General features: G+C 45.1%; 1 protein-coding gene across 1 annotated transcript in view; it reads left to right on the top strand.

Annotated features, from left to right (window-relative positions):
• LOC117742574 (unconventional myosin-XVIIIa-like) overlaps positions 1-11947 on the top strand; it is a 46154-nt gene extending 34207 nt beyond the window's left edge. The window contains exons 40-46 of the mRNA XM_034550078.1: positions 400-483; positions 2843-2980; positions 4397-4582; positions 4680-4819; positions 5523-5567; positions 9877-9999; positions 10531-11947. Of these exons, the coding sequence (XP_034405969.1) occupies positions 400-483; positions 2843-2980; positions 4397-4582; positions 4680-4819; positions 5523-5567; positions 9877-9999; positions 10531-11947 (2133 nt within the window). The remainder of the gene's footprint in view (positions 1-399; positions 484-2842; positions 2981-4396; positions 4583-4679; positions 4820-5522; positions 5568-9876; positions 10000-10530) is intronic.
• The last annotated feature ends 721 nt before the right edge of the window (positions 11948-12668 follow it).

Here is a 12668-nt window from a genome sequence, read left to right as displayed (position 1 = left end):
CTCCAACCAAAAGCAGACAAAAACAACATAATTCCCCTAGTTTGAGAAGTTGTGCTGAACCGTCTTTAACTTCGACATTAACATTCTGTTCTTTCCTGCATGTTTAAGTAGAGTGGCTTTGAGTTTTGGAGGACATGTTCCCCTCCAAACACAGTGTGCGCTCTGCAGTCAGCGCGATGCAAGCTGTTCTGCAGCGGATCACATGACAAATGATATTTGGCACAGAAGTGTAACATTCATTATCCATTTACATTAAAAACAATCTTTTACATTTTTTTTTTACATACATTGACACAAACCTCCTCTCTCTCACACACAAATATCAAATTCTATGACTATTAACATTGTGTGTGTGTGTGTGTGTGTGTGTGTGTGTGTGTGTGTGTGTGTGTGTACTAGTCTGCCAGGGACTTGGGCCAGATCAGTGACCTGCAGGCCCAGCTGGAAGAGGCCACAAAGGAGAAGCAGGAAATCCAGGAAAAGGTACAAGGAAGTATTCAAAAGCACTCCAGCTGCCTGCCAGGAACCCACCCGCTGCTTCAACACTCTGATTATTGTGACAAAAACAACAAAAAGAACCACTCTGTTTCTGTGGCAGCTTTCTTCTCAAAAATGGCTTGGCAATTTGCATTTAAATAGTAGGAGTCAACAAAGATTTAGTGTCAAGGAAAGAAAGTGTTCTTGTTTGCCTCTAGGTACTCATACTTAAAGGAAGAGTAATGTACATAAACCCGGCAGATTGTCTCCATAGTTTAACCAATTAGATAAAATGAAAGCACCCATTCTGGTTTCTTTCTACGATTCTCCATCAACTCGGTGCAGCAGCTTGTCTCAGCGATATCTCTCATCACTGGTGTTTTTGGTGGCCACGGTGGCAATAGAGAACATCGTTGGATGTCTTAACTATTGGTGATTAAAGAATTTGACAGAAAAAAACAGCAACGCCATGTTACTGTACTCTGATACAATGGAAAAACATAAAAACAGTATCTCACAACAGATGCACACAGAGTCGTACAGGAAAATGTCAAACTGCTGCCCTATGACTTTTGTATTTCCTCGCTGCCTTGCACACTCAACCACCACCGTGAAGAGACGAGTGGCCCTGAGACATTCATTTGTGTGTGTTTTTGTGCGTCATTCCTAGTACAATGACGAGTCCATCTTCTATGTTTTTGAAACGGCGCTTTCTGCACCGTCCTCTAAAGCACTTTAGCTCCGGCATGAGTAAAGGCTGTAGTTATGTGCTTTACATATGTATTAACAGTCAGAATCTGCGGTATTAGCATGCGAGACCCCACCTGCAGGCTAACCGCACGACTCCGGGGTTACGGTTGACATTCATGGTTCAGAGTGAAATGTTTCTGAACCAACTAACTAGTTGGATTGCCATGACATGTAACGGTGTCAAGAGATTAATTAATTCCTCATCCAGCACCATCATCAGGTCAAATAGTGAGCCTGCAACATTCCCCGCTGACATGCAACGGTTAGCATGCTGACGCGGCCTTTTGGCAAACATTAAAGCTGCTAAACGGCATGTTCTTTAGCATACTGCACAACTGGCTTACAGCTCACTCTTTAAAAGCTAAGTATTTCAATAGCATGGTGGTCATACTCTGATTTAGCACGTTTCTGGGCCGATTGGTGTAGTCGCTGTATTCTGGGCTCGAGTCGTCAGCTAAATGATTGAGGCTCGGCATGAATGTGTATTCATGTGGTAAAGGTTAATGCACCTGATTGCACCTATGTGGATAACAGTGCTTTTATAATAATTGTGCTTTTATAATAACAGTGTTGAGAATAACCTCTAACATGTCATGTTTGTTACGCATTAATGAATGCTCATTTTCTTTGTTGACTATGAAAGCAGAATTGACCTTGAATATGTCAATCTAGAACTCTGTTTGCACATTAGACACACTCAGACTCAGAGTGACTGGACTCTGAGAGGGCGTCTTCCTTGAAGTGTTGACATGCAGTTATTAAACAATCCAAACCACCTGCCTTGGAACAGAATGGGTTTAAATATAATTCCACTAAAGGACAGAATTGAGCTCTTGCCACCCACTAACAGCAGACCTCGCTTCTATTAGATTAAGCTATTCGCATGCCAAAGCTTTGGTCCACTTAGTTCTATGCAAAGCCCACCCATCAGAATACTTTTGGCTACATTAGAGACACACAGCAGGCTGTAAGGCATTGTTAAAAATCTGTCAGAGAAGGTGGCGATAGCCATCTAAAGCATCTGACCTTGAAGTGGTTATCTCAGCCCCAGTAGGAGGGGGATCTAGCGTCTTTAGTAATATCAAAAGAGAAACTCCAAATCCTCTGTATCTCAGATGCAAAGTCCCCCATTAGGTACTGCCTTTTGGGCCGGTTTTGTTGTGACGTATCTTTTCCCCTTTTATCAGTCATGAGAAAACGATTTAGATGGAACAAACGTGCTTTGCATGAAGCTGTGCTCTTTCCCAAAGCCTGTGAAATTACTGTGACTCGGTGCTACTCAGCCCTGAACCCCGAGCTCTTCTATTGACCATTTGTGGTAAGATTGAGGGGGCTTATCTAGAGCTCATTATTCAGGCTGAATGCACCTTATTTACATGTACCAGGATGGATTAAATTTGTGCAACAAAAAAAAATAAAAAAAGGTTGAAAAAGTAAACATTAATTTAGTTTTAACACATACACATAGCTCCGGTATGCAAAGTATTCCCAAGTTCTTACTTAAGAGGAAGTGGAAAAGAGGGAGGTGTGTCAGCTCTAGTCCCTAGGGAGTGCTTGTGTGTGTTTACGTGTGTGTGTGTGTGTGTGTTTACGTGTGTGTGTTTGTCTCCTCTAGCTTCATTCGCTGCAGAGCCAGCTGGATTTCCAAGAACAGTCCATGGTGGAAAAGTCTCTTGTGTGCCGTCAGGAGGCCAAGATCCGTGAGCTGGAGACCAAGCTTGAGTTCGAGAGGACACAGATCAAACGCTTGGAGGTGAGACAAAGGCACGCTTTGTGAACCTAGAAATGCGGGTTTGATATCTTTGTTGTAATAATCAACAGCTAGAGATGATTTAAAAATGGAGATATGATCCCTTCCACAGCTGTATTAACTGGAAACATACAAACAGAAAATCTACATGAACAAAGTAACATAAAATCGTGACCTGGTGACTGATGAATTCCATGAAAATGGCTGGTTCTCTGGCACAAAAGACAAGACGAACTGGCACAGGACAAAGGGAGATGCAGACAATATATACACAGAGTAAGGGCACAGGTGGAAACAATCAGGAGCGAGACAGACAATCAGACAAGAGGAGAAACACACAGGGGAAGGATCTAATTGCCTGAAACAAGAGGAGAGTTGACTTTCACAATAAAACAGGAAATCACGAGACAGCATGGACACAAGACTGATTAATTTAACATGACAGTTTCTCCTGTCACCTTCTCAAGGGACAGATTCTAGACTTCCCATCATGACAGTTCCCTAGGGTGGGTGGAAGGGAGCCGGAGACGGGACCTAGGGTGGGTGGAGGGGAGCCAGAGGCGGGACCTAGGGCATGGCAGAAGCAGTCCGGGGGGCGGGACACGGGAGCACGTGGAGCTTGAGTCGGGACATGGGGAGCACGGGGAGCTTGAGTCGGGACACGGGGAGCACGTGGAGCTTGAGTCGAGACATGGGGAGCACGGGGAGCTTGAGTCGGGACATGGGGAGCACGGGGAGCTTGAGTCGGGACATGGGGAGCACGGGGAGCTTGAGTCGGGACACGGAGAGCACGGGGAGCTTGAGTCGGGACATGGGGAGCACGGGGAGCTTGAGTCGGGACATGGGGAGCACGGGGAGCTTGAGTCGGGACGCGTGGAAACAATCAGGAGCGAGGCAGACAATCAGACCAGAGGAGAAACACACAGGGGAAGGAACAAGTTGCCTGAAACAAGAGGAGAGTTGACTTTCACAATAAAACAGGAAATCACGAGACAACATGGATACAAGACACGAAACTGATTAATTTAACATGACAGTTTCCTGGACATGACAGTGTTTGAATGATTGTGGGTTTTACCTTATTTTATGTTGGTGCCAAAATGACCCTGGTTGGATTCACCATAAATATAACACAAATGTTTAGTTCTTAAAATTACTTAATCAAAATAATAATAATTGTCCCTTTCCAGATGACAAAAATGACACAACTAATTATGTTTAGAGAAGAAATAAGTTAATATTGTTGCTATCCTTTATTCGATAGTCCTTGTATGTTACACATGCTTATAGGATGGGGGTTGAGACCAAATATGCTAAGCTAGGACATAACATTTAAATGTATAGTAAATCCAGAACAAATGAGATCCTTTGTTCACTTGTACGAACAAGCTTACTCAGTTCACCTGGAATCCTCCCCAGAGTCTGGTGGGTCGTCTGAAGGAGAACCTGGAAAAGTTGACAGAGGAGAAAAACCAACGCATTGCGGCGGAAAACAGGGAGAAGGAGCAGAATAAGCGAATGCAGAGGCAGATAAGGGACATGAAAGAAGAAATGGGAGAGCTGTCCAAGAGGGAGGCCGAGGCCAGCCGGAAGAAGCACGAGCTGGTAAGGCTGCCGGGTGCTGGCACACATGATACCATTCAGCGGCGCTCACGCTCGAGGAAGTAACCGTGTTCCTTCTGTGCTGTGATCCATTCACCAGGACATGGACATCGAGAGCTTAGAGGCGGCGAATCAGAGCTTACAGGTGGACCTTAAGCTGGCCTTTAAGAGGATAGGTGACCTGCAGGCGGCCATCGAGGACGAGATGGAGAGTGATGACAATGACGACGTAATCAACAGGTACGGCCCAGATTTAGCCCTCTAGAGAGGACGACACAATTGCCTTTGCTTCAGTAGATCTGTAATGTGTGTTTGGTATACATCAGGGGATACGGTGCTGTAGCTACAGTTGAGAACCAGCGTAAGTCATCTTGCTGCAAGAAACTTATAAAATGTGAACTCCTATTTATATTGTAATTCTTGGAATAGCCTGTCAATCACAACTTGTATATCTGTTCCTTCTCTATCTGCCACATCTTCCTACACCAGTTCCTGTCTCACCTCTTTAGTACTCTGAGTCATACTACACTTTGTCTGTTCTCCAAATACATCTCACTCGGTTTCACTCGGCTCCCTGCTTCTGATCTTTTGTCTCGGCGGAGGTTTTCCCTGTTTGGTTACTCCATCCCTCTTTGCAGAGAGGTTGAGGGTTACGCTAGCTCTGAGCCCACGAAGGTAAACACTGACTGCAGTAATACAGACCTCAAGAAAAAGAAAAGATAGACATTACACACGTCAGCTCTGAGAAGGAGGCCGGCAACAGCGCAAGGTTTAGAGTCACTGCTTTACAATGGATAGTTTATTTCATGTGTGTGTGTAAGTGTAAAACTATTTATTTGCTGTTATCTCAGCTGGGCGTCTTTTTTGCACTGTTGTTTGTGTATCTCACCTTCTCTTTTTCCCCTCTTTGTTCCCCCTATGGTGTTTTCCACACTTCTGGCAGTTTGCAAGACATGGTGACAAAATATCAGAAAAGAAAAAACAAAACGTGAGAATGGAAAAAATGCATCCTTTGTTTCTGTGATAATGGTTGTTTGCACGTTGTGGTCGTTCTCTTCTCCCCCGTGTTCAACTACAAGAGAGAATAATGCAGTGTTCCTCTCCGTTTGTGTTGTTCACAGCAACACCGCGAGGAGAAGTCCCTTTAAATAGAATGGAAAGCTGTGTCTGTGGTATACATCTCAGATAAAAGCTACGCTTGAAGAATGGCCCCACTGTTTCATTTAGTTTCATTTTATTTTGTGCCAAGAGTCCGCAGGTGTCTGTACAGTGACGGCCTCGTTGGAGATTTCAAGGCTTGTTTTTCTACCTTCAAAATGTGTTTAAAGAATCTGACGGCACACAGAGCACGTTGCAGAATGGCAAACTAAACGACACCGTCCCTGTCCTCTCCGCCAGGGCTGTGGAAAATATTTAAAACAACACAGTGTTACAGACCTGCGGTGATACTGCATCATTGTCTCTATGAATAGTTTTTTTATTCATACACCTTCATCACGCATTTGTTTGGATTGTAACCCGTCTTCTGCTCCAAGGTGGGTTTTCCAAAGCATGTGTGACAAGCACACATCTCACAGAGTTTGTGCACTGTACATTATTTTCATTTCATGATACGTCCATGTGAAATCAAAGGACTATGTGAACACATAAAATTAGGATGAATTGATTTAATTACCTCATTTGTTCTACTTCTCTACAGTTATTCCATGCCGTTTCTTTCAGTTCACAGATAAGAGATTATTATTGGACTGAGATTTGTCTGTAAAAATCATGACAGTACAGCCCGAAATCCAAATCAAAGAAGAATTATGCATTTGGACCAGTTTAGACATACTCTGTGCTTCTGAAGGATTTAACCAAACAGATGATTGGTAGTAGTTCTACATAAATGTTTTTTGTTGTTGTTTGTGGCTGCCTGGCACTGGAGGAGAGTAGAAAAAAGAAAAGTCTAATTGAAGAAATGGCTCACTCATCTCCTCCTCCTGGCCCCACTCTAATTGGACTGAACCACCGCATGCAAGCAGGTGGCCAACGAAGCACAGGTGGGCTGACTCAGCCAAACGGTGTTTGCTGGAATACGGGCATTTGCAAATATATAGAGGGAACCTTTTCACAAAAGACATTCTGTACATTGTCAAAGTCTGTCGTGAAGAGATGATCCGTCTTGTGCCCTGGGCACAAACTCGCCGTGGTGGGAGAAACGTACATGTGCTCCGGAAGACCTGAAACTGACAGTGTGAGCGATGCTCGTGACTGTAAAATGATTGCAGACCGGCTGTCTGTCCGCGGCTGCACAGTCAGCAAGTGTTGCGAGACAGTGATCATGGCACAGTGCGCCACGGAATAGATTACACCCAAAGACTTGGCTGTAGATTTCCATGCAGGCATTCAGATACTCCACTAATTCAATCTAATGTCATAGTGCTGTGAAACATTTAACTTGAAATACAAATGTTCACCTTGTCTTCCTTGTGAGACACGTAGTCATTGATTGTGAACGCTAATTAAGTTCTTTTGACTGACTGACTTCCATTTTCTTTCAGTTTTTATGCAGTGAAAGGAATCTTTGTGGCATGTTACATCATTTAAACCTTCATCAGAGCGGAGTGAAGAGATGTAGTCTTCAGTTTTTGGCGGATAAACCTGCCCATAATTTCCCGCTTTAACCTCTGATTGCTTCTTCACAGAGACATGGCATTGCACTCTTTATATGCCGGTTTCTATTTTTTATTTTTTTTCATCCGTTTTTCATTAGACAACCTGTGTGTGTGTCAACGCTTTGTTTTTCATTTTGTGCAACTCGAGGAAAGGAGCGACACATTTCCGTGTTATTTAATTGCCTTTTTTCCCCCTTCTTCGACATCATTGCATTAGCAGCATGGGTGAACAATAATGGAGGAGGTGATTTTTTTTAATTCTTCTTCTTATAAATATGAAGTGGATTTTCCAGATGATTTACATTACTATTCAATAAGTTTTTGTACTCTTTGCTTAAAAAAAAGTTACAATAGCTGGATTATTTTTGTTGTAGGGGGAGATCATTTCAGTCCACCGTACAGGCTGCAGCAGGCGTTACATCTAATATAGGACAATGCAGTGAGAACTAGGATTTAATCAGTGCGTTTTGTTCTCTTTCGTGCAAATTCTCTTTGAATACGAGATGAATTACATCACCCTGTGTGCACACAACTTTATTAAAATAAATTCATGCATTACGCTCTTTTTTTCTATCCATATATAATTGGCTAAGGTTGGGGAGACACTTTAAAAACATGGTGTTGGGACCACAAGTGCTAAACCGATAGAACCGAGCCATACGAGATTTGATGCTGAGTGTAAGTATTTGTGACAAAGATTTACAACCAGTGCAGGCCAATTGTCACAAGCTATCAATGTTCACTTCTAAATTCCTGGGGCTTGTTTGTATCTGCGAGCCTCAGGACTGGTTAGCTAGGAGTGTGGAGCCACGGACAAATCGTTTGTGACACCATTTGCACAGCACTCAATTGCAAGCCACCTTTTTATTTTGTGTGTGTGTGGGGGAGAGGGAGATGATTTTGCTTTGGGGCTGATTTCAGTGTTTTCTCGTGTGATATATCACATTAAAAGAAGTCACAGTATCACAGAGATGACAAATTGGCAGCAGGTGTCATCAACTTTCGAGTATTAATGAACCGATTATCTGGTTGTGGCGGGTGTTTATCACGTAATAGCTACACTTGGACTCTTTGCTTGCTGCCACTTGGAGATACTTTCCCACTCAGGTTTTCTTATAGAATATGATCAGGTGGTTTAGTCTCTCTGGAATCCCCATTACCCTGCCCACCAGAAAGTGGGGTCTTAAGTTTGATGATAAGAAAGTTAAATGTCTTAATGCTCTTAGAAAACTTGAAGGCCTGAATACCATTCTGTCCAAGAATCTGCTGCTTCTTTACGACTCAAGCGCCACTGTCCTCGCCACCGCCTCTATTGTGTTAGAAAAAAGAAGAAAAAAAAGAGTAGCTTTTAGGAAGACCACCAAAAAAGAAGAAGGGAGCAGAGAGGACACTTTGTTCTCTGAGGAAACATGACTGAATGTGTGACACAAAGCTTGGTGACAAAGGAAATGCTATGCTGTTCACTGGGAGACCTACATAGATGGATATGTGGACAAATGAGAGAGCTCTGCAGTCTGGCTGTCATCTCACAGCCCTTTGAATATTTAGTCTGCTCCTTTTTCTTTTGCAACATGTCCCGAGGCTCAGATAGATAAGCTTGTCCGAGTTATAAGATCTGGGATTGAAAATGGCAGCGCCTCTCCAGAAGCCCTGTCATCATCTTCGGTGTGTTTTGATATACACTTCGTTGTCCTGCTCTGAATCCACAAACTAAACAATGGAAAATGTCATAATGTGGTTTAGGCCTTCTGAACAAATGCATCTCTGTGCAAATTGTACACCTGTCTCTGTGAACTGTCTCTGTGATGTAGTCAAGGACGACGGTGTATCCAGAACTGAGCAGAGTGAGTGTCCTCAAACAAATGGAGAATAACATGTCGACCATGACCGCAGTATTGACTTAGAGGTCACGCCACTCTCCTCTTCCTCACCACATCCTGTCACATTAACCACCTCGGACAATAGAACGCATCATTTAGAAAATTCACCCTGGATTTGAAATGAATGAGGCCTGACCGTATCCAGGTGGGATCTGCCGAGCTTTTTCATCGGGATCCACAGGTGTCTGTATATTGATTGCTATGTCAAGTGGAGGGCCCACGGGGCCGTCTCGTAGCTCCGCTCCAATAACAATCACCTGGAGCAGGTGACATGCCACACAGATGCTTGTAACCCAGAACCAGCCAAACAAGTTAATTATGTCTCCAACAGCTCCATCTACATTTAGCTTAGATCCCTCGTCTGCGTCTGCAGAACGTTCTGTCGGGAAAAAACCCATCTTGATTGTTATCATCATGATTGTCTTGCATCGTACTGACCGTTTTAATACGATACAAGAAGGAATACGACTAAAATTACTAGTAAAAAGCTTGTGATGTGTGAAAACTAACCTTCACTTTTGCATGTGTAATTACTGTGCCGTTAGACTGCATAGACTATTCACATCACAACAAGTCATTTTGTACAATTTATTGTGACACAAATCTGCCTAAATTGATACTGAATTGTTGCACTAGGCAACTTGAGGCAATATATTTGAATATTGTCAAGAAGGTATTAAAGTAAAATAAAAAGACTTGTTAAGATGAATATTTTTGCTGTGTTGGAGTCAAACATCGAGCTGATTCTGTCTCTCCGCAGTGGGGATGAGACAGAAACTGATTCCGAGGTGGAGGACCGCGTGGACGGCGTTAAGTCTTGGCTCTCGAAGAACAAAAGCTCCACCAAGACCCTGTCAGATGAGGGTAGTCTGAAGAGCACCAGGTCAGTGCCCACATCCTTGTGCCTCACGACAGATAACCATGTACATCCCCGTGGTGACGCAGTGATAAATGTAGCCCGGCCTTAAAAAAACAAGGCCCAGGATTACCGTGGGCCATTTGCAACAGAAGGATGGGTATATCATGTGATTAGGTGTCGTCTCTCTCTCCCTTGTAATCTGTCTAATGACAGGAGGCGGAACGGGGAAGTGGCTGCTGTCAAATTTATTGAAGTCGCCCGTGGCCAGTTGGCACAGCTGCTTAATGACGCCCCTGCCACAGTTAGATAGATCTCCTCACTGGGAGATTGCCTCACTTTCTGCAGTGTATACTGTACATAACAGCAATATACTCTGGTCCCAAGGACAAAATGAAAATGACAAATGTAATAATATTCTGTCAAGGTACCAAAACGTCGGCCACATGTTGATGGCAACTATTTACAATTTCATAAAGTATGCGGTGATCTGATTTTTTTCTTCTTTTTGTCTTCCGTTGGTTGTCTCTGGTGTCAATTTATTACATAACCTTTTAGATATTCAGCAAATGCCGATACCAAGGAGGTGAAAGACGGTAAGGAGAAGATGAATGATGGAGGTAAAGACGGGAGAGATGTAGAGCAGAACAGATCAGTGTCTGTCATGAGCTCCTTAAGCTACAGGAAGCGCTCCAACCTCAAAGACTCCATAGGGGGGACAGGCGATGACAGCTCCCTGTTCAGCACTCTCAAAGAACAGCCTGACGCACTAGACCAGGCCTCCATGCGCAAAGCCAAGTCCAAGTCTGGAGGACTCCAGGAGGATTGGATGAAGAGCCAAGCGCAGGAAGACTTTGACGACAAAGGCTCCGTCATCTCCCTGGCCTATTCTGAAGCCACCAGCAGAGCCAGGAAGGGCCTGGAGTCCCGCTGGACCTCCCGCAGCAGCCCTGAATTTGATAAGGACTCGGTGGTGTCCTCGGTGGCTCCTAGCAGGCTGTCCACCAGAAGGTCCATGCTGGACATGGAGGATGACAATAAGTCGACTATCAGCAGCGTGAGCCGCTCCAGCCCGCGATCGCTGCACCGCAGCAGCTCCTGGAAAGACGACCGACGCAGCGGCTCGCGCCTGTCCGTCGCCCGCAGCTGTGGCCTCAGCGAGTTCGGCCTGCGTGTGGACGATGATGGCGACGATGGTGGCCGCAGTGCGGCTTTCACCGAAGGCAGGACTTCATCTTTCAGTCCACGCTCCATCAGTCGCAGCTTCTCCACCCCGGCCCAACCGCGCTCCTCCGACGGGAATCTGCCAGACTCATCGGACATCAAGACGGTGACCCACCGCAACTACTTGGACCCCGACTTGGAAGCTGCCATCAATGAGGTGCTGAGCTTCAAGCCCATTAAGTTCAAGCGCAGCAAACTCGACGAGTCGAGTGGAGAGGAAGAGGATGAGAAGAAGGGGCCAGGAAGCCAGGACGGTAGGAAGAGGGGAGAGGACGATGGACTCGGCTGCAGCACATCTAGCCTGCCTCGCTCCGCATCCGGCTCTGCTCTGGACTACGCCCACCGGCTGTCCAGCACCCTGAGCACCAGCAGCTCCCGCAGTCGGAAAGATAAGAAAAGCAAACTCTCGCTGTCCGACTCCTCCTCCTCAGACGACCGTCACAGCAGAAAGAGCTCAAGGGGGAAGAAGGCCAAGAAGTCCAAGAAGAAATCTAAGAAGAAGCGAAGTGAGTCCGAGGACTCCTCTTCCTCCTCAAAGTCGTCGTCCTCTTCCTCCTCTTCCTCCTCCTCCGACTCGACCATCTCCTACCGCAGCTCCAGAAGTGTCAAAAGGGCCCAGAAACAACCGTCTGATGATGACGAGCAGGAGCCTGCAGGTCGGGGGCCGTCGAGCAAGAAGGATTCCAAGAAGAAGCAGAAGAAGGTGGAAAGCCTGGTGATGAAGTACCGTTACAGGCCGGACAGTGACTGATGCCGCCAGTGGAAGGTGATGCTCGGTGTGATAATAACCCAGGAGCCCGGCATGACCGAGACTGATCCGGGATCCCTCAGTGAATGCACTAACTGAGTTCGCTGTGTGTGGATTTGTTTTCTATTTACTCTGACTCAGATGCACTAATGCTGTCTAGTATTGTATTAGAGAAGCCCTCGCTACGTTTCACAGAGGTCACATTGGCCAATTAGTGCATGCCAACGATTGTTTTCCTTTTGCTCCTGACAACATTTGCCCTCATCAAAAAAAAAAGTCGCCAATTTCCTGTACTGTAGTTATCCCCCGTGTGCACTACTGACACGCTTCGGTCACTTCAGTTTTATTTCTAAATGTCATCATAAACTGCTGCGGATGCATTTTATCCATTGACGGTTTCCTTGTCAGAGGCAGCGCACTGAAACACTCGTGGTCAGACTCGTGAAGCGGCGCTAGTCGCCTGCTTCCATTTTGCAGAGATGGAACGCAGTGTTTCTCCCGACGTTGTGTTTGATGCTGGTACATAGTGTTGAGAGAGGGTTGCCTGGCTGTGGCACAGATGCTGGCAATTAGGGGAAAAAACTAAATGACAGCAATTTTTGCTTTAACATGTTAAACTGAGCAGAGTTCAAAGAGGTGTGACACGGCTGCTTCCTTTAACCGATCACGCTTAAAACGCTAGCTCTAAGCTTCAAAAGCATATCTTCTTTTCTGAGAGTATCTT

This window comes from Cyclopterus lumpus, chromosome 14, assembly GCF_009769545.1.
Source record: "Cyclopterus lumpus isolate fCycLum1 chromosome 14, fCycLum1.pri, whole genome shotgun sequence".
NCBI lineage: Eukaryota > Metazoa > Chordata > Actinopteri > Perciformes > Cyclopteridae > Cyclopterus > Cyclopterus lumpus.
This window is presented reverse-complemented; position numbering and strand designations above follow the sequence as displayed.